We start from the raw sequence: 26,293 nt of genomic DNA on the forward strand, positions 1-26,293 counted from the left end.
TCCTGAGATTAGAGTAGATTAACAACTTGCCTCCGCATTCAGAATCCACCAAAAGGCAGTTTTATGCCGCAACTTACTTTTTCTTATATTTTCATTATTTATTCATCTGTCTGTTACTTTTTGCCATTAATAATTGAATCTATAAAATGTGCAAAAGCAGCGAAAACACCTATCGCAGTTTCACAGCGCCTATAAGGTGACTTATCAAAGTTGCTTTGCGCTGTTGCTTGAGAAATTACTTCGATTGATTATAAGAATTGTCGCTGAGTAATTTTCTACTGCAAATTAGTTACTTCCCATCATTATCCCTCACCTGACGGCTATGGCTCTTAAAACACAGTCACAAGAGGAGGCTGCCTGCCAGCTCCACTCTGCTGCTTGTTAATATTTTGTGTGTGTGTTCGTGCCAGTGTGTACACACCTACTACAGGTGTCACTAGAGCAGCACTTAAGTACAGGTATTACCTGTACATGCCCTGCGGTGCACACCCCTTTCGCTCAGCGCTGCGATTAAGCCACAGTATTCATGGCCGCAGCCTGTTTGTCTCACTGGACCGCCCAGGGAGTTTTGACTAACTGTCCGCCTGTCTTTGATAAACAAAAGGCTCCGGCTCTAATGCATTTTAGAGCCACTCTTGCCCCTCGGCTTTTATCAGCTTAGCCACGCCGATTTAATCGGACGGCCCTGTTTGTGTTGTGCCGTGTATGTTTGTCTCAGAGCTCTGGTGATCCCCCTTCTTTGTCTCGTCAGGGCAGTGTCACCCAAAGAGGTTTATGATGGGGATGTGGGGGCCACAGCTGAGTAGATTAGTGTCTACTGTGTGTGTGTGTGTGAAGAGGGAGGGGATGTAATAATGTGTGCGCATGTGTCAGTTCTCAGGATCCTTCAGCTGTTGCAAGGGCGCGTTTTTCTTTTTTTACCCACCACAGGTGTCCCGTGGGAAATGCATATGGTACGTGAGACAAGTGGCACATTGAGGTTGTAAAGCAAGAGACCCTTCCACAGCGGAGAAGCCAATCTTCATTAAGTCCTCCAGGGGACGGGAGCTTTAGGAAAGAATCATATGCCTCTGGCTCCTAGTTCTCTGTAAATTATACATAAATTTCCAAGGATGTTGGATTCTACGGATTTTTTTTGTGGAGTTTCTTGTGTAATTAAAATAATTTAAGTGCATGAATTATAGATTTTTTAAGTATATTGGCATGTGTGTACAAATGAAACCAGACAGTTAAAGCAGGTGCATTTGAAAGACCAGACAGACACATAATGGATTCAGTATAAATATTTAAAATACTTTATACAGCATAGAAATCTCTTGACACTCAAACAAAACCGTCCATTAAAAAATCTTACAAAAGAACCCCCGAGTCTGTAGCAATCTCAGTATCAACCGGAAAAAAGGTACAAAGACGTAATCTTCAAATGTTGACGGTACAGTTCGACTCGTGAAACATTGCATGCAACTTTTCATTTGGACAGGAAGAGATTCTACAGTACCTTAACAGTGAGAAGCCTCGTGTGCACGTGGAAGCCTTTTCGTAGAGTCAAATCGTTTTATGAAGCCACCGACATGTGAAAATGCCAACCAACATTATAGAATCCCTTCGTACAGAAGTGACAGGAACACAGGAGTCGTACCGTTATTTACAAGCACAATTTTCACATCACTCTCAGAGAGCTCTTGGCAAAAACTCGTCATTGCAGTTAACACTTAAGACTATTGCACAGACTACAGCATTAAGACAAAAGGAAGTGAATTATATTCATGGATGTTACGTGATCCTAGTAGCAGTTCTTCCCACTTTCAGATCCTCAGCCACTGGCGAGGTTGATCAGTTTCATAAGGCTTTTGATGCTCTATTTTTATCTTTTTTTTTTTTTTTCTTGTCTTTCTTTTTTTTCAAAACTGACTATGAACAAGCATATCCTCCTGTGAGAGAGTCATCACTAAAAGACAGTTTTAGAGTTTCCCTGTGGGTCGTAGAGGTGATGTAACACTTGTATAGAAAAAGTTATAGTTGTGAATTATTACCAGTGTTGAGTGATAGTTTGAGAATACTATAAAAAGTGAGAGTATGACTGTAAAAAGTGAGAGTATGACTCTACTCTTAGTACCTACCTCTGTTTCAGTGTGTTGACTCTAATGGCACTATCTCTCAGACACTGCAACACCGTGGCAAGATCCACGTGAGCATGCCACAGTCTACTGCTGTTATACATTAATGTATGAATAATGCAGTGAGGTAAAAGATGGTAAACGCCATTGTTACTATGGGTTTTGGTTTTTAAGAATAGTGCAGTGAGGTTCTACATCCAGTCAGCATTGAGGAGACAGTGCCAGCTGGCTGGAAGTCAGCGGGTTTGTTAGAGAGTTTTCACAGAGACAAAACATTTATACATGTAATCGGGGTTAGGGTCGGGGTCTGTTAGCTGGTGTGAATCAGTTTGCGGCTCAATTAGTAACCAGTTACAGCAATATTACATAAGAGAGTATCTCTAGCTCAGTGTATAATACAGTGTTTTATGTGTATGCGTGTGCATGTGTGTGTACACCTTGTTGGCAAGGCCCATATTACATGAAGTCCCATGTCCACTCTGTATCTAGGACACGGCGAGGTTTAGTCATCCCTCAGGGATCTGTTTCAAATCTCATCTTCTCAGCGTCACCACCTCTTATTACATAATGAGAGCGATAACGAGAGATAAAACATTTTTCAACCCCTTCTTTTTTCTTTCCGTCACGAAAAGTGGCTCAGTCGCAATAAAGGAACAGTTCAGAAGGCCGCTCTGGAAGACCACTCCAACTTCAACAAACTGTTGAGAGGGGCCTTGAGTTCAGTCTGTCTTACGTTCGTTTTCTTTCGTCTTGTGTCCCTCAGCAGAGGGTCTTCAGTGCACCTGAAGCACAGAGGAGTGTCTGCATGGGGTAGGGAGGCGGGGACACCACTTCCTCGACGACCTGTTCCGGCCGGAAGGAGAACGGCTGCAGCTGGACCTTCTTCTTTAGGATCTGTCCGATTCCCATAGAGGGAAACTTGCTGCGGTGCGTCGGGCTGTCGGGATCACTGCTGCTGCTGTTGGAAGGAGGACTGAATGCAGAGGTGGGGTTGAGGGGACTGAAGGCGGACTTTGGAGGGCTGAATGCTGAGCTGCCTGGGGGGCTTCCTACGGTGCTGGGGGGGCTGCCGCTGGTATCAGAAGAGCCACACCAATCTGACGAGATACTCTTCTTAGGCTGCGGGTTGACGATGAGGACAGGGGGACTGGGGATCGTGGCCTTCTTCAAGTAAGAGGAGTCGGGTTGGAAGGCAGAGACATGGCGGGGTGGGGACAGAGTCCCGTTGGTCAGCTTGTACCAGGGCGAGGCCGGGGTGTCTTCAATTTGCTCGGCTTTGGAGAGGGAGCCAAAAGAGTGCATGCCGATCGGTGACGGTGCTGGTGGAGCGGGTATGTTGTGTTCAGGGCTTGTATTGACTTGTGGGAGAGTGGCCAAGCGCCTGCGTTGTTGAGGGGTGTTGTGAAAGAGAGGATGGATCTCTAGATACTCCATAGAAGAAGAAGCGACGGTGCCGGGCGGTGCGAGGGGTGAATTACGATGGCCTCCAGTTATGGCACGCAACAGACCTGAGGAGGAAATGAGAAGCATTTTAACATTTCTGAAATACTGTATTTTCATGTTTGTCAAACAAATATTTGGAATATTAGTTTTTGCTCAATGTCCTGCAGATACAACTAAATGAAAGTCTGAGAGCTGAATACTTGTGGCTGAGTGTCCCTTGTGTCAACAGGACATACTTCTAACAGACATTATTGCACAAGAGCAGGTAACAAGCAGGTCTAAGAATATTCTGTCCTGATCTTAACCTTGTGAAGAACAGCCTGTTCTGACATGCTGGATCTGAAAAAGCCTAGTTTCACTCTACCGCTTAAAGGTAAATAACAAGAGGAAAAGGAGATTAGGGCCTCAGCTTTGCCCCCAGGTCCTTGTTTGACACTTGTTAGCTCTTATTAACGAGTGTGATCTGGCATTCTCTAACCACCTATTACTCTTAAAAATTCCAAGCCTACTGAATTCAATTAATGCTGCTGTGTTACTGGATTCATTCAGTTTAATTCCATATTATATATTACCTTTGCACAATGCATTCCCTTTCATTTCATCTGACTGTCAACAGGTAAATTAACTTTGAAAAAAATCGCCCTACAATTGACTGGCAACTTATCCAGGATGTTTCCTCTCAGGTGGATGGATGGATGGATGGATGGATGGATGGATGGATGGATGGATGGATGGATGGATGGATGGATGGATGGATGGATGGATGAGTGAGTGGTTGGATGGATGGACAGACAAACAATGGAAGGATGGAAGGATGGAAGGAGGGAGTGGATGGACCGTCGGATGACTGGGTAACTATGTATGTATGAAACAGGTCGTAGCCGTACAAGAACATGCATGCTCAGTCAACCTACCCTGTATAGATAAAGGTAAATAAAGTAAATACAGCGGCACTTTTTCCAAACAAATGTACAGTATCTTGTTTTTTTCATGCATGTGCACAAATGTTTTCAGCTGCACCGCATCACTCCTCACCTGTTCTGTGCTTCTTCTCCTTGCTCGGCCCCTTGCTAACAGCCAGGTAGACGGGCGTCTGTTTGGGGGGAATGGTGAGCTTGTCCACGTGCTTCCTCCACTGGGTCTGGAAGTATTCACTTTTCTGCTTCTCTCCTTTCTTTTTCTCCTGGAACTGCATCTCCTAAATACACAAACAACAAACCGTCCATTACGACAACTCGTAACATTTCACAAACCTGATGTTGTGTAACCGGATATGCCACCTCCTGCTCCCTTGTAACCTTTTCTGCGTGCATGCAACTGTAAGGTGGCATTTAGAAACACTTTGGAATTTCATGTAGAGTGTGTTTTGCGTTGGAGATTGTTTTCTTAAGCCTCTGTTCTTGAAAATGGCATGGGGCAGGTATTAACTAGGATCTCTTTACCCTGTACTCTTTAGAGAGCCTCTTCATTTTCTTGTTGAGGAGGAAGTAGACAGCCAGAGTGTGGCAGGCGCGGTTGGTGAGGACGGCGCTCAGCACCTCACTGTGCTTGTAGCTCATCTTCTCTGTCATATGCAGCAACACCATGTGGTTGATTTCCTCGATATGGATCCTTAACACAGAAAGAGAAAATTGATGCTTTATGATGCTTAACATTCAGAAAACAAATAGCCAAAAATAAATAACACGCTGCTGCAAAATGAAAACTCAAAGCATTGAAAATATGTGCGGGTACCTGTTGAGGTACGGTGCCCCTGTGTTCTTGTTGGCCAGCTGTAGCCAGGAATCGGCCATCACCTGATGGATGTTAGGACGCTTGTTGGGATCTGGCTCAAGAAGCTTCTTCAGAAGGCAGATGGCAGCTGAGACGGGAGAGAGAAGAACAAATATTCACAGGCTGCCAACGACGCTCGACTCTGCATGGAGAGGAATGTTTTCCGCTACTGAAACATGGTCCAACATGGCATATTTTCTTCAGAACCCTGGGCATGAACATTAAATACAGCGTCACTTCTCTACCACCTAGCACGCCGCTCGCAGCCGTTTCCGATGAGTAGCTGGAGCAGAGACGCCAGTTACACAATCCCTTGACCACAAATTGGCCCTTATACTACTCATCGGCTTTCATGTCATTAGTTGATAAGACAGATAAGATGACACATCCGTGTCATTACCTTGATTAATAGTTTCTTACATAACCATATTAATCCAGCCCTTACTTTGCATATTAGAGAGTGACACAGTTTTGCCACGCAGAGGAGAAGCATCTCAGGTATGAATGCCACTACTTGAAGCCACCTGCATACACACCTGTCTTTTTGTCTTCAAATCCTCATGTTGTTTCACTGAACAGCAATGCTCCACTACAATTGCCTCTGCAAACTGACCAATTCTCCTTATATATAATAACTACAATTAATGATTAGGAGGTCTATTATTTATTTTGCTAAAAAAAAAACAACGTTGTGCCGCAGCTTCTCTGAAAGTACTCTGAGGTACAAAATCTTTTTGATGCAGTGCCAATGACTTACAATTACTTACTTAGGTTACATTAAGCCTGCCAATAATTATGAACAATTACAATGGCAGTTTGGTTTGCACACACTCCTCTCACATGTTGTTTGGATTTTTTTCAAAATTGTCTTGAAGTTACGCTTGGGTTAGTTTGTTATTTATAAATTCTAACTACAGTGTCTTGTGTCTCTTGGCAGACAACGCAAGTTTTCATTGCATTTATAAGTGTTTATGGATTCGTTTTTTCTTCAGCACAAAAGAAGCGCTGTGCACACGGGCGTGCATGCGTGCTCTCAGTATTTACCTGTGGAGAGTGAGGGAGGTAGAGGGTTCATCTCCTTGTCCACCATCTTCTGGTGCAGGGCTCGCAGACTGAAGGGCTCCACGGTGAACGGGAGGGTTCCAGTCAACATCGCATACATGTTCACACCACTGCGGGATCAAAATACACACTTCAGCTCTGTGCGCACTCATGAAACAACACATTTAGATAAGTCGATATTTAACTGATTAATTTTGTGAAAGAGGAGAATACACTCACATGGACCAGACATCCACCTTCGGCCCGTACTTCTTCCTGGACAGCAGCTCTGGGGCGGCATAGGCCGGGCTTCCACACTGGGTGCTGAATGGGTCCGAGTATCCCAAGATGCCGGCGCAGTTACTGAGGCCAAAATCTGAGGGACAAAAGAGGCGGGTGAGTGTTGTTCCTGGGTTTATTACTGTCTTTTCAGCTCACTGTTAAACGAGTCGCCTCGTCACAGCGTCACACACACACACAGAAGCAGATTAGCACTATGGTGAGAGCTTGTAAGGGTTTTAACAGGACATTTAATTGCCCTTAACGCTTCACCACATGTGGGACACTGTGACACTCTGCATGTCCCACTCCAACTGAGACAATCTTTGTATTTCTACTCTACAGTTACAGCCTTCTTTTATTACTAACCACTGGAACATTAGTCTTGTTCTTTGGATTTTTTTGTACTCATGAATGAATTTATTGTTCAGCTTTGGACAGAACAGGGAAATGAAACAGATATCTGAGGTGTGTTACCTATGAGCTTTATGTTGTCCTGCTCGTCCAACAGGAGGTTCTCTATCTTCAGGTCCCTGTTGAACAAGAGAAAAAAAATAAGAGGGTGTAAATGCCCGCACAGGGTCAGAGTTTATGTTAGATAACTTATCTGAACCGCGATCATCATACAATGCACAAGCGGCAGAGGTCAGCCCCCCGCCGCCAGCCCCAACACATACACAAATACCCCTCCCAATATGGGTCACGCTGGCTGATTTTTCAGGGTCTATTGTGTGCGTCCGTGTCCCTCCTCAGTCTTAGAAATCCTGTTATACAGTTATCTGCTTAGGCCATCTTGCCACGATAGAAATTTAGTTCCCAGGCTCTCAGCGACAAATAATTAAATTCCTGGGAAGCGCTTTGTGAAATTTCTATCTGAAATTTGATTTAGAGATGCGGTTTATGTGTTGGTTTCCCTAAATCAATTCAAAACATTTTATCATAAGATGTAATGCTCCAGTGAATAATATCTGTGCAGAGTGTATGGAAATCCAGCTCTTGTATAAATCTTTTTTCTTTTTTTTTTTCATTTAACCGTAATTACTTTATTCAAGAAATTCTTAGTAGCTCTCTTGGAAACCTCTTAAAGCGTGGCGGTGCGGTTACTGAGCGGACAGATATGGATATTTGTGGATTAACAGTAATGTGCACAACAAGGACTTAACCCACACTTAAAGAAAGAGGATCATGTCTGACTCAGAGATCTTAAAGTCAGCTTTAACCCATTAACAGCACAAAAGCTCTCTGAGCTATGGATGGCAAACTGTCAATATTTTCTGAGTCATTTACACCTTTCCTCTCTGCATGTGTCTGCCTTATTTTAAGCGTTTACACATTTTAATTGTTATTTCACCTGTGCACTACACCCGCCCTGTGCAGGTGCTCGACGGCCAGCACCAACTGCCGGATGTATTTCTGAGTCTCCCTCTCATCCAGGCGTTTCTTGTCGTAGATGCGGTTCATGAGGTTGCCGCCGGGGCACAGCTCCATCACCAGGTAGTAGCTGTTCTCCGTCTCCAGAATGTCCAGCAGCTGCGTGATGTTGGGGTGGCGGATCATCTGCTGGATGTGGCCCTCCCGCCGCAGGTTCTTGGTCACATACGAGTCCTTCTTGGCCTTCCGCTTGTCGATCACCTTCACCGCCACCTAGAGAAATTGAGACAGAGGGTGAGGTGACGGTGTTATTTTAAACAAAGCATTGACTTGGCGGCTAAAGTTTGTCTCGTAAAGCTCGCGCCGTATGATATTTTGAATAACACCCATGAAGAATAGAGCACCAGTGCACTGCTGTGTCTTGGAGAATTTCAGAGTTGTAGTGTAACAGGTGAAAAGCTACTCCGTCTCCTTTGCAGGGTATATAACTCGACACTGACCTCTCCCTCACAGCTGCTCCCTATGTGGGGCGACCCAGGCGCTATAGGGCCCTGAGGGTGCAGGGGGGGAGGTGTGTGTGTGTGTATGTGTGTTGGAGGGGTTACTGAACCATCATAAACTGGGGGAAAAGCAAATGTTACCCTATCTGTTGAGGAGGCGCCGAGGCCAAATGGACATTTAATATTCCCCCATTTGTTACAGGGTTTAACAGCAGCTAAACACACGTGAGGGGTGGCGACAAATGTGGAAATGGGACTGAGGAAGGGTCTGCTCATTTTCAGAATCAACAGACAGAGGAGTACAGATTCCCAGTCAGAAGTTTTTTTTTCCCTTTAACTCCTCATCCCAGTATCCTCTGTCTGTGTCCCTCTGCCCTTGTTTTCTCCTTGGAGAAGATGTCTCCTCATAAAAAGCCTCAGAACGTGTCCTTTACCTTTATGACAAACACTTTACTTCTCTCTGGAGCTAATTACATTCAATAACGGACCCATCTACTGTATTTCATCCTTTGCCCGCGTCTCCTTGTAGCTCGTCTAGACTGGGTTCAAGAGCGTGGCTGCCATACACAGCAAATCATCTCAAGGAGAACCCACAGACATGGAAAGGCACGACCAGTGGAACAAATCACCATATCCATTAATGAAATGGCGAGGGCCAAAGTGGTTGTGTATGCATGTGTGTGTCCTCTCTTTCTTCTGTCCTTCAGCTTGTCTTTCTTTTTTACTTTCGTCCTTTCATCTCTGATAATTGATTCACCTCTGAAAACCTTTTTTACGGCTGCTAATTAAACCTGGCTGTGTGCTTGTGTGTGTGTGTGTGTGTGTGTGTGTGTGTGTGTGTGTGTGTGTGTGTGTGTGTGTGTGTGTGTTAAGCTGTCACAATACAGTAATAGATGGCCCATGTTTACGCCAGGCAGAGTGGATAAGAGAAGGGGTGCGGGGTATGTAGGGGGGATGGGGCACTGTATTTACAGTAGGCTAGTCTATATGAGGGGGTGTCGGGTATATAGAGGGGGAGGGGTGCGCCCAGCCAGGGGGCTTCTGGGGGATTCAGTTGTTTATCAGGCGCCCCTCAGACAGAAATGGGGGGGAGGTCGGGGACTACGGAGGGAAAGTGGGTTACAGACATCAAAAACACATGGATATGACCTCCCCAGCCCCCTGACCATGACAGCACCATCCCTCACCTCTCCTCACTTTCATACCCCCTGCCTGTAAACACACACACCCATCCTCTCATCCCTGTATCCACAAGGACTTTCTAGTGATGCTAAAAAAGGATCAGGGAGTCCTCCCGTGTTTCCTTTCCCCCTGATTCCCCTCTTGCTTGAATAAACTCGCTGCCCTCCGCTTCCCTCCAGCGCCTGTTGGACCCTGTATTCCACTGAATGAGAGGGGGGGGGGGGGGGAGCATGTGATGCTTGGTTGTGTGATTGCCAGTGTTTGCATCATCCTCAACAAAGAGAGTGAGGGAAGCGGAGAGGAGCGCTTTCTTTTTCTCCTCACTGTCAGAGAATGGGAAGGATAGGGGAGGGGGCACAAGATGAGTTAATCTTCAAGATGCAAATTATTAAATACACTGGCACACAATCTGTTTTTATGCGTCCACAAACAGACATGGGTCAACATGTAGGAACACATAAGGAAGAGGACGTACTTGTTTTCTAATATGCAAATGTCCTGGCAGCTCTTCAAAAAAGCCTGGAGAGACAAAGGCAACCAGTGGCCAACGGCAGCACATATCAAAGCCCTGCGCTGGCGGAATCATAATGAGGCTGGAGCTCGTTTATCAACGACATGATTTCATATGCAAGTAGCAGCTCTGGCCGCTCATAGGCCGGCCAATATCCCCCTCTGTCCCTATCACAGGCTTGCGCGCCCAGCAGCGGTGAGATCACCACAGCCAGCAAACAAAGCAGGAGGCGCAGAGAAGCCACAAAACGCAGTGTCCAGCACAGAGAAGGACAGGCGTCTCTTTCTGTCTCACGCACAGTAAATATTCTCACTCGAGCTTGGCCAGAAAACAAGCCCTGCTGAGCTCGTAGCTGAGTTCAAACAGCTGGTGGTGCCGCATGAGCTCATTAGCAAGGTTTCCCTTTGCAAACAAGGCTTATCACTTTCTCAGAGAGGCTGATTTCACCGGCACGTTGTACAATCACAATGTATGGCTAAGAAAGAGGTGAGGAGTTTTCCCTGGTTCACATGCAGGCAAGTGACAGCTGACCCTGTCCACTGACATGAAATCCAAAACCATATCAGACCCCTTGCTGCATGCCACTCATTATTTTTAGATGTTAAAACAGAGAAAACTACAGGCGTCTTACAGTCAGAGCCATTTTCCTTCAAAAGTTTCTGGTTTACACGTGCAAGAACCCACGAGGGCTACATGAATTATGATCACGAGATGCATTTAAAATACGCCACCAAAAATACAATCACGATACACACATTTTCCCAAAGCCTGTTGCTTTTTCCACTGTGACAGCCCGCTCACCTTTTCCCCCGTCAGCGCGTGGAGACCTTCTCTAACTTTGGCGAACGATCCTTCTCCCAGCTTCCTCCCGATCAGATAGTTCCCGACCCGCTTGGTGTGGTAAAAGTTCTTGAGGATGTCCGCCGCGGGGCTGCATAGAGAGGCCGGGAGGACGCTGTCGCTCCCGGCGCTACTTGGGATTTTACCCTCGTGTAAGCCGTGGCTGCTGTCCACGACCATGTCGCTGTCCGCAACTGGCATTACAGCTCCCTTGCAGAACGTCTCTTTTTAACAAGGGAAAAACTACGCGGCTCGTCCCCTCGCCCAGCTTAAAGCCAGGTATTAAATGCTTAGCGTCCGGTAAAGTGCGTAAACTCCTGTCTGCCTGCGTCTCGCCCCTAATAACAAATTAAGGAAGCGGAGCTTTGCGCCACCTGTTCACCCAAAGCATCCAGTGAGCGCACTCAGCAGGTTCCGAGACAAGTCTTGATTAGTGTATCAGCTTAGATTTGAATGACACAGGAAAAAAATGCCGAACTCAATCATGGAAAGTTATTTACTGACGCAACCTGTCTTAATACTTGTGAGGATTAAAAAAAAACAACTCAGTCAGAGGTAGGCAATTACTCAGCGTCCCCTCTCCATGCATGAGCGTCTCCTGAATGCGCGCCGCCAGCGTGTTATTCAGTTTGAAGTGACTTTACCGGCTCCTCTGGGTGGGCGTTTCTTAGTGTAGGGGTGAAAAAAACACACACACAAACGCACAGTCCCTCACACGATGGTGGTAGTCGGGGTGATTTTCAATCCAATCAGCGCAGGCGGGCGGAGCACATGTGAGAACAAGGGGGACGACTCCACCCGATACCGCTGCTCCGCCGTTTCTCATGCTGCACTCTCAGACTGTAAACGGCTATGAACAAAGAACACGTTTGTAGCGTGAAGAGCGAGACAGCAGCACTGTCTGTATAAAAATTTACATTATTTTTTTATTCCTGTAACGGGATTTCTGGGTGTCTGCGTCTTCACTGTATTGTCATTTGCGTAAAACTGTGCGTAAAAGACCCAAATGATCATACCATGTGCCGTGCACCCGCAATTCCTTAACTAAGCCGGCATACAGGTGTACATTTCTAGTGGCAATAAATGATCGGGAATAAATATTGTGTGGGATAAATGGTCAGTTTCATATAAGGCGCACCATCATCTAGCCCCTGCCATCTTTTCAGTGTGTTGTTGGTTGTTGCTGAACTTGGCCTTCTGTCAGCAATACATAGTTGTACCCCAGAATAACCACTGGCAGACAAAGAGGCATTTACCCCATCGCTCACTGAGGTGTTCACTGCCCTAATTAACATGGTGTTCATCACTCAAAGGAGGACACCTGCAGGGAGGGGCAACAGTTTGAGGCACACGTATTTTTCTTGTTGTATTTGCCGTCAATAGTATGATTTATATTTCACAATATGTTTTCCTATACAGTGGACCTGCAGGGGCTGAACAAAATAACAGAAACACCGGATAATAATAATAATGAAATCCAATAGAATTACCCTGCAATAAGTGCTACCCATGTGAAGTTTTTTTTTTTTTTTTTTTTTTGTTATTGTTTTTGAGTCTGTGTCAGAGGAGTGTTGAGTCAGCTCTGCCTTGATTTATGAGCCTGTCGTTTGTCTTGTTACTGTGTCAGATTTAATAATATATAATTATATATGCAGGTGCGTTCTGTTTTGTTTATATGGATCCTTCGAAGGAGTGAGATGAACGCATGCACATATACTTCTCTTGCCTGCTGGACCATGCTTTCTAGACATTAGTCAGACACCTAGACATGGAACCAAATGTACAAGTATGCCACCACCTATTGGACTTATTTTGTACTACATGAACATACAGTCAGTCAGTCATACAGCTTAGGATAAGAGTGAATCTTACATAAATTTAACTGAAAGTCTTTTTCTATTGTCCTGACACCAGACATTTATTGAAATGACAACTTAAAGCAAGTAACCTGTGAATTTACAGATAATGGAGGGGTAAATTTGAGGGGCATCACACCACTACACAAGCGATTATTTCACTAATGTTTCATAACTTTTTGACTTAAAAGGCAGGCATTGTATTTCTGTCACTTTAAATTTCACCGTAATGAAAAAGCAAGTATAATATCAATCTTCAAATTTGGTGTTTAAATTTGGGGTCATGTGGTGCTCTAGCTCTGTGATACTGATTGGTAAGAGTAGGCAAAACCTGTGTGTACTGTAAGAAACCTGATGGGCACTTGAAGATGACTGGGGTGGGCAGGCCTACACTGTGCACCGAGGATGGGTGGAACAGGCATCAGTGGGGGGCCAAAGCTAAATTTGGGGGCCTGATGGGTTAAGTCGACAAATATAAAAGGACAATCTATAGACACCCCTGTCTGATGTCCTGTCCATATATTTTCAACCCCTACAGCACACCGCCCCCCAGTGGACAAAACTTAGAACAACGAAATTGAATCCCATCATGCTTTGCCGTACCCGCCGACCCGAGAGCTACCGATGCTAGGCTAGCTGTCGTTAGCTCAACGGGAGCGGACATGTTGTACCGACCCTTCCTTGAATAAACATCGCTGTAAGCGTGGTAACGGGAGTTTAGGGGGAGGCTCGGAGCGTCGGGCAATCATGGATGCCGTTAACGCTTTTAACCACGAGGTAAGCCACATTCTGGGCTCGCTGAGACCCTGAAGTCACCGAGTCGGTGCTGGTCATGGTGCTGTGATGCAATGAAGCTAGTCGAGCAAGACCGACCAGTGGGCCTAGCTAGCTGGACTTGTCCATCTTAACCTGGCCGAGGGCTAGCTGAGTTAGCTTATGTGTAGTAGCTACACCTGCGGCTCGAGTAATGTTACGAGAATAAAGGATAGCATTTTCTTTCAATTAGCAAGCTAACGCAACGATAGCCTGCCCACATTGATTTCAGTAACCTTGCACAAAGTTGATAGACTGACGTTAATGTTAGCGTGTGGGAGCGTGGTCACCAACATTGGTAACAATGCTACTGGTGACCCTACAGCGAGCAAACACAGTATCCCATTGTTATTGTCACACCAAGTGTTCAAACAAAACGTTCACAACTGTCTAGTGCTATGCACAGCCTGTGTTTGTGCAGAAGGCGTCAGGTCAAGTTACTGAAGGCCTGAGGAGGACTGGTGTTAGAGACTGTTAGAGATCCAGTCAAAAGACATAGCAAGTCCCCTATTGGTGTTTTTGGCCCCTCTCGTTTCTTCTTATGGCCTCTATAAACCTTGATTTAGTTACTGTGCCTTGGCCCGCTGTAACTGAGCGGCTAAAACCTGTAATCTTATCAGAAGTAGCTTGCTTAGGGCAGCAACTCATTACTAAACCAGCGGTTTCTGATGGTTATTGAAAAAAAAACGCCTCAGTTTCAATAGCAGTTTCTGTCTGACACAAACAGAGAAAGTAGTTGTTTTTTCTACATGCAAATTCCTGTTACATGTGTCAAATATGTCAGTGTATACTTTAGCCTACTGTCAAGAGACACCTACTAAAAGAATAAACACGCACTTTAGTGATGTCTAGATTGATCCGCTCAGACACTGGACCAATTTGTTCAGCTCTGAAGAAGCAAAGCAACAACCTAGGGCACCATACAGCTGTTAAGATACTTTAGCATCCTCAAAAGTAGTCACCCATCTATGGTGTAGGGTATTTCGAATTACTTTGCACCATGCTGTAAAAAGGCTGTATCCTCTCATACTAACATGAGTCATGTTGCTGTGTGTTGACCTCTTTGATCTCTTAAAGACAGTCAAAATGTACCACTGTCCCTTCAGACCAGAGGAGGAATTTGGGAAATTCTGTTTTACAAAATGAGATGGAGGTTTGGAGTATCTGCACGTGTCAAGTGGTAAACAATAGAAAGACAAGATTTCATGCGTTCACTGTTTTTGCAGCACGAATGCACATGCACTAATAATATCAATGTTTTCATTCCCATGCCCCTGTCAGAGAAAAATGAACAATACAAAGATCAAGCACGTTACAGATATGATGCTTTAAGCAGTCATTAAACGATGACAAGATTGTGAAGATATACAGGAATATTCATCACTTAAGCTAAATGTATGATATCGGGTTTAATTCTGTGACTTGTTTCCACTAAAAGGGGTGGGGAACATTTTTTCCTATCAAAGGCCATGTCAGTTTTTATAACATCCTTTAAGGGCTGTACTAAATTATTGAACCCACATTGTTCATCACACTAACCTCTGACTGTGATGGCTTGAACTGCTTGTCTGATGTCAGATGGTAGTGATGATGATGCTGCTCGCAGCTGGTTTTCCAGGTTTGGGTCAGTCAGCCTTGAGTGGAGCAGAGTCTTTGCAAGAGTCAGTTTTCAAAAGAACTGCTCCAAGCAGTTGGTTGTCTCACACAGAGATGAAAACTTGAGTGCATGTCTCCTCAGGAGGGAAAAATCATCTGGACGTAGATTCAGTTTGTAGAACTGGAACAGAGGGAGGTTGTTGTATCTTGCTTTGAGCTCGGCGTTGCTTTGCAGCTCCATGATATCGTGATGTAGGTTGTCAGGAACATCAGCTGGTTCTACAATAAATGTTCTAGCAAATATGTTCACTTCCTCTTGTTTACTTTTCATCTCCTGAAACCTCTTGCTAAATGCCTGAAGGAGTTTTGCACACTCTGCGGCATGTTCAGATTTCATAGGACACTTGCTGTCACTTGAGTTTCCATGACAGGTTCTCCCTTTTCTTCATCACTATGAAATGTTCAAGACGAACTGAAACTTTGGTACAATTTTACTTTATCCAGTGCGAGCAGCTCTGCAGTGGCAACGAGGGACTCCACAAAGTCTCCTTCTGAGTGAGGTTTCATCTTATTAGCTCACTCACCACAAAACTTGCCAGCATAACAGTTGTCAGACTCTGGTCTTGTGACAGCTGCCTGTTTGGCACCCAAACTCCCCTGAAGACTGTTAACTTTATCCAAGCTTATTTGCACATGCAACTCATCCAGTTCAAGCATGTTTTAAGCTGTAATGATGTTTGAGATTGGCCTTTTTTAGTCGTGCGACCACACCCCCGCATACTTAACTTCGGCAAACTGGCTTGACAACAGCAGAACTGCCATGTGTGTGTTGCGTTCAGGGATGTGTTTGTCTACTATTTTATGTTCTTTTCTTTTATCACAAAAAAAGTAATTTTGTATTTCTGGGTAGGGTTTTGTTGTTCTTTATGATTTGCATTGCAGGCTGGGCTTTCCCCACCCCTACACCAAAACATTCAGTTGTAAAGAAGTTGTCCTGTAAATGTTTTGGAAATGATTGATATCCCCGCAGAAACTCCTAACCAGTGTCCTCTCTGTCTGTCTTCTGTCTCATGACTCTCTCCATCTCACACATCTGTTATCTACTCTCTGCTCTCTCTAGTTATTCTCATTGATGGACTCCAAGCCCCCAATATCTCGGGCAAAGATGATCTCCATCACCAAATCAGCCATCAAAGCTATGAAAGTAAGAATGAGTGGGCATTTGTTTAGTTTGAGACTTACTTGTACATCTATTTGAGTGACACTAGATGCTAACTCACTTCTTTGTTTCTCAGCTCTACAAACATGTGGTCCAGATTGTGGAAAAGTTTATCAAAAAGGTGAGACAAGCTTGTCTGAACTCCGTCATCCCATTCTCCTCAGCAAACATGAATAAATGAAGTCTGTTTTCTTCTTCTGCTTTCTCCAGTGTAAGCCTGAGTACAAGGTTGCAGGCCTGTATGTGGTGGATTCCATTGTTAGACAGTCCAGACACCAGTTTGGAGCCGACAAGGACGTGTTTGGCCCAAGATTCACCAAAAACATTACAGGAACTTTTGAGAACCTCTGCCTTTGCCCAGTGGAGGACAGGGTAAGAACAAGCGGAGTTTCATACAGCTGGATTAGCCTGTGGATTGTAGTGTTGTAGTCACCAATAATAACAAATGGGCCTCCTGTTAGTCCCCTTCCTTCACCTGTTTCCTTGCTTTCTTGTTTTCCTTTGTAGAGTAAGCTTGTGCGGGTGTTGAACCTGTGGCAGAAGAATGGTGTGTTCAAGATCGAGGTTATTCAGCCGCTCCTGGACATGGCAGCTGGCTCCAGCAGTGCTGCTGTACCCTACACAGGCACAGATGAGCCAGGTTATTTGTTTGTTCACATGGTGTAGTGGCAGTCGTAATTCCACAGTATTTTTGAAAATAATATATGCTTGCTTGGTGGAGAAATTTGTAATTTTACCCTCTTAATTTATGTTGCACAAAACAGTTTATGCAGTAAATAAACACACACATGTCCATGCTGTTTCTTTTCCCTCAGGTTCTTCCCCACCTCCAGCCAAAGAGCCGGTTACTGTGGTAACGGCAAACTCCACCACGACATCTGCCGCTCAGCTGCAAAACTCTGATGCCTTTGCTGCTGTGGCACAGCTCTTCCAGACTTCACAGGGTCAACAGGTGTGTGTGTGTGTGTGTGTGTGTGTGTGTGTGTGTGTGTGTGTGTGTGTGTGTGTGTGTGTGTGTGTGTGTGTGTGTGTGTGTGTGTGTGTGTGTGTGTGTGTGTGTGTGCGTGCTCCTCGACCCTCACTAATAATGTCTTTCTCTCTTCATCACTGGCATTTTTAGCTTCAACAGATGCTCCAGAACTTTCAGCAGCAGCCGGTGAAGCCGGACACCAACACTCAGGCTCCCATCCATAACATTGAAACACAGGCACCAAACGTCACCACTGGCCTGGGCATGGTCGCCCTGCATCCTCCCCTGCCCACCCAACCCACCCACCAGAAGACAGCCTTCGACAAGGTGGCAATGCTTTTTTGTATTTTCATATGCTGTCAATAAGTAAATGAACTGTGAACCACATGGCCGGGGTCAGACACTGTTAAAAGACTTCTCTTCCATGTTGAAAATGTCATAATTCATCGACTTTTTACTGCATATTAAATACCTGTCTCTCCCTCTCAGAAATTGCTCGACCGTTTTGATTATGATGACGAACCAGAAGTTGGAGAAGAAGCAAGGAAGGATGAAATCTCATCACAGCCCTCTCTGTAAGCCCTTTATTTATACTCCATCGGCTCTGTGGTGCCAAGAAGTGGGAAGCTCTGATTGATTTTTAGAAATGAACTAAAAGCTGTGAAGCTGATGAGGTATTTTTTTTTATCATCCCAGGATGCAGCAGCCTCCAGCCTTCCTACAGCACATGGAGCACTTTAAACCGCAGATGATTAACATGTCGCAGGACGTCTCACAACAGGTAATAAGCACAGACAATTTAAATAGAAAAAGAACTTCTCTTTATTGACAAGTCCAGGCTATAATTCTTTGGTGTTTGTCATTTTTACTGTAAAACTGTCAAATGCAAGTTTCATCTTATACAACTATAAATTATACATACACCACAGTAAATACTCATCATTTATGGAAGGCATCCCCTTTATACTGCATGTAAAAAATATGAAAATAAACGTAGTTATGGACAAAGCATTTTCTGACAAATCAAACTTATGTTTGGGAAACCCTGTTGTGCATGCACAGTGTTTATGCTGGTTGTCTTTCTCAGGTTCCTCTCCCTCCTAATGGCCAGCTTCAGGCCTTTGGTTTACCACCAGGGCAAAGCTTCCCAATTATGATGCCTCATATGGGGCACACTCTACCAGGGCAGCCCCTCCCTGGTTCTACTGGGCCTCCAGGCTTCCCAGGGGTATGCCCTCCTCACAATACCGCCCAACAACAACAGGTACACTTAAGAATAGTACTGGAAATTCAAACGTTTAATAGCAGCCAGTCTAGTTTGCCATAAATAACAATCATGTCTCTTCCACACCACATCAGGATTTGTCGATGGATGTGGACCGTTCATCTATGAGGGATGGCAGACATGGTCAACGGTCACACTCAGGCTCCAAGTAAGCATCTGAAATGAGATGTGATGTGTCAGCACTGTAAATGTGTTCTTTACCATATATTTTATGTCATGCAAACAAGCTTCTCGGTGCTTATTTATGATCAGCTGCAATGTCTGTCTTTTTCCCCAGGTCTCCAAAGCGGAGGAGGTCGCGGTCTAATTCCCGTACACGGCGATCCAGGCACAGGCGATCCCGCTCACGCTCCAGAGACCGTCGTCACCATTCCCCGCGCTCTCGCTCGCAGGAGCGCAGGGAGAGGGAGAAAGAGCGAGAGCGGCGGCAGAAAGGGCTTCCGCCACCCAAGAGCGAGACACTAAGCAGTGAGTCATAATCTATTTATGGTCATATTTATTCAAATGGATAGACATGGCCCTGAAATGATCTGTTAGGTGTGCGTAGTTTCATGATTATTGTCTCAGGATGAGGTCACTGTGTTTTTTTAAATAATGTATTGCATATATTTTTGCCTTTTGAAGTTCTTGTCCATGTTACATTTTTTTCCTCTTTTTCAGTTTGCAGTACAACTCTCTGGGTGGGCCAGTTAGACAAGAGAACACAACAGCAAGATGTTGCCTGTTTACTGGAGGAGTTTGGGCAGATAGAGTCCATCAATGTAAGCGAACTCATATACATCGGATACATGCTGTGTTTGTAACAATTACATTTGCATTTTCTCATCCAAAGATTTTTGTCTTTCGGTCACTTTATACTACATTGGTCATTATATATTTTGTGTTTTTAAGTTACATGGGCAGCTCATAATCTCTGCTTTCTTGCTAATACTTGATGTTCATGATAGTAAAATACTGACTGTATGCAGAAGATTAATTGTTCAAACCAAACTTTGCTACCTTTTTATGAAAGCACCATCATGCAGTCATGAGATTGAGTCCAGTCTCTGCTAACAAAATGGAAAACACTCCTCTTGTTTTTTCCTCACTCATCTGTTTGTCCTCCTCTCATGTTAAGATGATCCCTCCACGTGGCTGTGCCTACATTGTCATGATACACAGGCAGGACGCCTTCAGGGCTCTACAGAAGCTTAGCAGAGGATCTCACAAAGTTAACCAGAAAGCCATCAAGGTGAGAGAGCCACACAGATTGCAGCTTAGTAAAGCACAGCTAAACACATCTCAGCAAATCAAAGAGAAAGCTGAGAATTTTCCAACTGAATCAAGAGCTGTTGTTTTTTTATGTCTTGACAGATTGCTTGGGCTTTGAACAAGGGCATAAAGGCTGAGTTTAAACAGTACTGGGATGTGGAGCTGGGTGTTACCTACATACCTTGGTCTAAAATCAGAGAGGCTCAGTTGGAGGAGCTAAAGGAAGGAGGAATCCTGGATTTAGACACCCTATCACCAGGTAAAAACTTCTGATAGACACATGAGGAACTAATACAACCCCAATTCCAAAAAATGCTAAAAAAAACCAAACGAACAAAAAACCCACCTGTTTAGAACATTCTACTGGTAAACAGGTTCATTGGTAACAGGTGATGGTGTCATAATTTTGCCTTTTAAGAGGTCTGACTTGTGTCCATATTTTCCAGAGTGGAGTGGAGCGAGGAAGACTCTTGACGTCCCAGACGAACTCACTCACAACGGCCGTTCGGAGCCACAGCAGCCTGAGGAGACACAAGTGTTACCTGTGGCTGCAGCTGCTCCTCTTGCACAGGTAAAGAACAGCCGCACCAGTATTTTACACTCTTAGCATTAGACCTGTGTTGATCTATCGCTGTTATATTAACATGGAGGCACCATGTCAAATCACATGACAGGCTGGTGTGTCACCTGATTGGGTAAGATGATTTATTAGTGTTGTTTTTTGATGAAGCTGATTAAATCCTGAGTGTCACTGGGGAGTATAACCACTAACTTTTTCATCTGAGATCTTCAGTAAATCCCTGTAAATGTTCTCAGGTTCCTCCAATGCAGCAGCCAATGGTTGGTGTGGGTTCTCTCCAGCCTCCTGTCTTTCCTGGTCCCATAGGCATGCCTCCGCCTTCCTTCCCCCCAGGCGTCCCCCCTCCTCCTTTCATCAGACCTGGCTTCAATCCCATGCAGATGCCTCCAGGTAGCACCTCCTACAGTTGCCATCAAACCATTTCTCACTGGCTTTCATTCAGTTTTTCTCTCTGACACAGTGCCTGTTCTCAAGTGATGTTCATCAGTAATGTCTTCACAAAGTGAGGTTGGCTCATGTTTAGTTATGTTCTCTGATGTCACTAAGAGCTCATGAAAAAACAGTTGTCGAAGGTGATAAGAAAAGTTTGAAATGGGACAAAAAAAAGAGATGTCTCTTTTCACTCACTTTTTAAGAGGAAAATGCCAAAATACATAGTCTAGAACACAAGCCCAACACAACGCTGTTGTAACTCCTTTTCACTCTCTGATCATTCATGCTGGCCTGGCACACACACTGTGTTACTGTAATTACCAAATTATTTTGCATAAATCTATATGAAACAGATTTCTCATAAGATTGCTTCCTTGACATGTAACTATCAGCAGACTGATTTAATAGTTAAACCTTTTATATATGCTAAGATCAGATGAAATCCTGTGGTTGGTCTACTTTGCTGTTACACACGGCAAACTGCACCAGTCCACTTTGTCAGAGGGTACCGTCCAGATGTCGCCCGAGTTCGCTTGAACTGTACCAGACTGCTGTGGAGGCACTCTAACTCCTCTCACCCCTCCTCTGCTAGGCTTTCCTCCTCCAGGTGCTATGCCTCTAGGTCCGCCACCTCCTTCCAAAGGTGGAGTTGAAGACCCGCCTCTGGACCCAGCAGGTCTGGACAGCAGGAAAAATGATGAAGTCCTAGAGGGTCCCAACATCTTCAACAACCAGATGGGACCTATGGGTCAGTCTGTCTTTTGTCTTTTCACTACAGTGATACTGTTGTTTGTTGTTCTGCTGTAAAATTACTATTGAGTTTGGCCATTAAAATTGGGGGGACCTTAAAACTGGGTGAGATTTTATTATTCGATACAGAATTGCGCTTCAGCTGTCACTTTGATTGGTTGATGGGCAGAAATCTGAGTGATGACAAGTTACGATGAACTTGTATTTATCAAGTGGAAATACAGAACCAGACATTTCGGCTTGTTTGTGCTTCTCAGATTTGTTGTGAATTAGATATTTTGGTGCTCATGGACAGTAATGAAAATTGAATTAGACTTAAAGCTGTACTTTGTATTTGTTTCTCCTTCAGGTAACCAGGTAGGCGTACCTCCAGGTGGTCCTCCAGGTTCTCTCCCGGGTGGTCCTCCAGGAAACCTCCAACCCCCTTCTGGTGGTCTGCTTGGTGCCCGGCCCGGTATAATCCCACTCCAGCGTCCTCCAGTTCCCCCACCACCCCACATGCAGCGTTTCCCTCCACCCCATGGGCCACGACCCCCTCACCCCAACATGCCGCCCATGCCCCCACAGATGATACCCAGAGGGCCACACCCTCAAATGATGCACCATGAAGCCCCTCCACCCAAAGGAGGCTTTGGGATGCTCCCTCCCCATAATATGAGGGCTCCTTTCCCTCCTCACGGGCATGGCCCTCCTCCTCAAGGTCCTCCTCCTCCTCCTCCTTTTATCAGACCAGGGGGTCCTCGTGGCCTGGAGGGGCCAGAAGAAATGGATGGCAGATCATTCAGGGGAGACAGGCCTGCATTCAGGGACCGAGAGCCAGAGAGGGACAGGGACTGGGATCGAGACAGGGATAGAGAGAGGGACCGAGGTTTTGGAGGTGGAAGGCGTCCTTTTGGTGATGGAGGGAGAGGGGGAGGTGGTGATAGAATGGATGGGAGGGACCGGCTCGGAGGCTGGCAGGAAGATGGAGGCAATCACCGGGGAGGAGGATGGGACAGAGACCGTGATCGGGACAGAGACCGCGATCGGGACAGAGACAGGCGGGACTGGAGGGAGAGGCGAAGCACCCTGGATAGCGACAGGGAACGAGGGAGGGGTGATGATGGTGAGAGGGAGCGAGGGAGAGGAGAGGGAGGAGAAAGAGGAAGGGGAGAAGGAGGGAGTCGAGAAGGAGGGAGCCGAGAAGCAGGGAGTCGAGAACGAGGGAGAGGAGCTGAAGCAAAAGAAGGGGACAGGCCGAGGCGATCTGAACGGCGAGAGAGGACCACGCGGTGGGACAGAGATGATCGATTGGCCGAACTGGAAAACATGGATAGATTTCGGACCTCTAACAGTGCACAGCAACCTTGCACGACCCCTGTGGTCACCGTTGAAACCAGTAAAGAACCCCGTGTGGAAGCTTCTCAAAAGAAGGCAGAATCAGAACTTTTAGCTCCAACCCCAGAGGTAACTACTGCTGCAGGGGAGCCGACGCCCTCCGAGCCCTTACCTTCAGCTCAAAATGAGCCCACAGAATCAAAACAGGAAGAGGCATCGTAGACTGGCTCGCCGCTCCTGCAGCCAGAGACTGCTGTGAACCACTGAAAGTTAAAAAAAAAAAAAAAAAAAAAAAAAGAAAGAAAGAAAATTTAAAAAATAAGGTGTTTTTCACTATGATAACCAGCCTCAACTCCTGGCAGATGAATAACTAACTAGTCACAGTTTGTCAATTGGAAATTAACAGTTTCTGGGCAGTAACATTTCCTGACAGCAAACATCTCCCACACACCTGAAAATGGTTGTTTTCAGACTTTATGGCTTATGGTCAAATTTGGCTTTGCATCTGTGGCTCAACACACACGACCACTTGAAAATCATTTTGGAAAAATGGCTGTGGTTAAGTATTGTCAGCTGTCAGCTCTTGTCTGTTCTTCTCCCTGTAAGTTGTAAGAACGAACAAGTGTTTGCATGTTAACTTAACTCTGACCATCTCAAGTTCGTTTGAGCTCAGCTTTTATGTTTTTTTAGTCAAGTCGTTTTCCAGATGGAGGAAACAGCTGATTTCTGTGACACGTTTGTTTTTTTTTTTTACTTCATGGCCTCCTCTGTGTGATAGCAGGCACTCCTCAACAAGGTAAATTTACTCATCTTATTTTATCTTTTTAATTTGCCAAAACATCATGTCAAACACTGAAAAATAGAGGCGCCATTTCTTTTTCTTAGTTGTTTTCATCTCATCTTGTCGTCTCCTCATTGCAGCATCACAGCCTAAGGCGTAGTTTTTAAAGGACTGTGATGGCCTTAAGATCTGATCAAGTAACTTGCAGGTGTTTGAATTGAGAATGGTATGTTATTTATAAAAAGAACGAAGAAAAAAAAAAGTACAAATTAGTTTAGACAGTCATCTGGATGTCTGGTTAACTTACACTGAGAATTAGGCCTTGTACTTTTCTCACACAATTTGCTGAGCTCACTTTTGTCCTCACTTTTCACCCTTTGGATCACACTTTATTTCAGGCAGAATAAAGATGAGTCTTCATTCTACCAGACACTTGGTGCACTAACTGATCACTGAATCTGTGATGTGCACATTTACTGGCCAGTGTCCTTAACAGAAAATCCACTCTTAATACATGGTTTTATTTAATTTTTTAAAGAAGTATATATGCCACTAATACCGGGACTCTTACACAGGACTGGGCACAGGACTGATAAGAAGCCAAGTTTAGTCTCAGAAGGACTCTGACTGTAATTTGATAGTTTTATTTTACAGATAACAGGAATTGCATCCAGTTCCTTATGAAAAAGTAACACTCCTGTTATTTTGGGAACTAAGAATGTTTCACATTCTTTGATCATACTGTACGTTATCCAGGTGTTATTTGGAAAATCTTTTCTTCGTGTGTGCATATAATAACTGTGTTTGGTTTTGAACATATTAGTCAAACACAAACTATTGTCTGATCTCGAAAACAAGGACGTTAACGGTGGCATAATCAAATTTCTTTGCTTCACAGACATTGATGGACCAAGATGCATAAAAGTAATGAGACATGCCCAAAATTAACAAAAGAAAGTTCACCCAGGCGTGTCGGGGTATAGCTTCCTTGGAATGAGTAGGCAGCAAAGAAATTTGATGATGTTATGTCTTTAAGTTGGCTTTGTTTCAGAAGTTGGTCATCTAGACAGGCATTGGTATGCACATATAAAGAGGAGCACTGTATATCCATTTGCAAAGAAATTGACTTGCACCCAGGTGAGCAACGCAAGTCCTATCGTGTGTATACGTAGTTAATTTTTTTCTGCCGGGTAAATTTCACACCGTTGCGTACATATGTATATTTTTCAGTCAAGAAAATAAAATAGAACCTTTTGTAGATCCAACAGAGGGATATCAAACACAAGTTTATTTTAAAACTAATATACTCCACAAAAAAAGGAAAAAAAAAAGGTGCCATCTTGGATTTTGGAGCATTTTGTATAAACACAAGTTAGCAGGCAGACTCGATAAGCTTTATGTTTCTAGTGTTTTGTTTTTTTTTGTGTGTGTGTATGGAAGGAAGAGGGCAATCTCTCGGATCAGACAAAAGAGCGTTTCCATTTGCCTCATGTACATCAGTCAAACTCGGATTTAAATTTGTTTTTGCCACATGAAAACAAAATGTAACCCTGCAGCTGAATTCTTTTTTGTCTGTGATAAACTCACCTTTCAAACTTAGTGTCTTTTTCTCTGAAAACATCCTATGTCTGAGTTGTTAACATTGCTAACATTTGAAGCCCAGATTCTGCAAGCCCAACTCCTCCTTGACTAATCTTAACTTGGAGACACCGAGGGCAAAACTAAAGTGAGGAAATGAAGAACGTTGCTTGGGACACACTGCTGTAAATATGCTTGTATCACTGACGATTCTAAGGTGTAATGGTAATTGTTGTTTATGATCTGAGAGTCGTTTACCTGAGAGACACTGACTTGGAAGGAACAAGAGAGGTTGTTTGCTTTAACGTTTTTTAACTCCTAATGGTTTGAAAGTTGACAGATGTTTCTATGATTTGTTAAAAATACAAAATACATGGACTTAAAGTCTTCAATATTTCAGCCATAGGAAATTGTTTTTAATAAACTATTTTTGTACCAAATAATTTTCCTTGTTCAAATTATATCCTGTGCTTTAGCCATGCTTTTAGCTGTGGAAAGATAAAGATGTTCAAAATTATGTGGCACACATTTGATGTAACGGTCTCTTTGAATTGAAGGGGCCTGATTTTTTTTTTTTTTTTTTTCATCATGATTTACGAGTAATTCAGCTAATGCTTACAAGCTAATCCTTTACTACAGGTAAAACAGGTAAGTTTTTAGTGTTATTTGTAAAGTTTAGGTCTCAACAACAAAAAGCTAATGTGATAGCTGACTGTGGCTCACACAGTTCTTACTTTCATGTGGTCATTTTCATATGAAAGACCAGCCTTGGCTTGAATTTATCAGGTCCGTTGACAGTCTTGTCCCC

General features: G+C 44.4%; 2 protein-coding genes across 2 annotated transcripts; one reads left to right on the forward strand and one right to left on the reverse strand.

The window, feature by feature from the left end:
• Positions 1–1,272: 1,272 nt before the first annotated feature.
• On the reverse strand, positions 1,273–11,721 carry hunk (hormonally up-regulated Neu-associated kinase). Its single transcript, XM_070983358.1, has 9 exons — positions 11,019–11,721; positions 8,005–8,297; positions 7,131–7,186; positions 6,615–6,750; positions 6,378–6,505; positions 5,295–5,421; positions 5,003–5,171; positions 4,596–4,758; positions 1,273–3,625 (listed from the first exon to the last, which is right to left on the reverse strand). The coding sequence occupies exons 1-9, from the start codon at positions 11,256–11,258 to the stop codon at positions 2,877–2,879; spliced, it is 2,061 nt and encodes a 686-aa protein (XP_070839459.1). The 5' UTR covers positions 11,259–11,721; the 3' UTR covers positions 1,273–2,876.
• Positions 11,722–13,502: 1,781 nt separating this feature from the next.
• On the forward strand, positions 13,503–25,928 carry scaf4a (SR-related CTD-associated factor 4a). Its single transcript, XM_070982954.1, has 19 exons — positions 13,503–13,690; positions 16,443–16,526; positions 16,618–16,662; positions 16,752–16,913; positions 17,049–17,181; positions 17,357–17,493; positions 17,662–17,838; positions 18,001–18,086; positions 18,208–18,292; positions 18,599–18,775; positions 18,871–18,944; positions 19,074–19,264; positions 19,457–19,557; positions 19,914–20,027; positions 20,150–20,306; positions 20,494–20,618; positions 20,864–21,017; positions 21,652–21,807; positions 22,159–25,928. The coding sequence occupies exons 1-19, from the start codon at positions 13,661–13,663 to the stop codon at positions 23,346–23,348; spliced, it is 3,378 nt and encodes a 1,125-aa protein (XP_070839055.1). The 5' UTR covers positions 13,503–13,660; the 3' UTR covers positions 23,349–25,928.
• Positions 25,929–26,293: the final 365 nt, after the last annotated feature.

Source organism: Chaetodon trifascialis, chromosome 16, assembly GCF_039877785.1.
Source record: "Chaetodon trifascialis isolate fChaTrf1 chromosome 16, fChaTrf1.hap1, whole genome shotgun sequence".
In the NCBI taxonomy this organism is placed as follows: Eukaryota; Metazoa; Chordata; class Actinopteri; order Chaetodontiformes; family Chaetodontidae; genus Chaetodon; species Chaetodon trifascialis.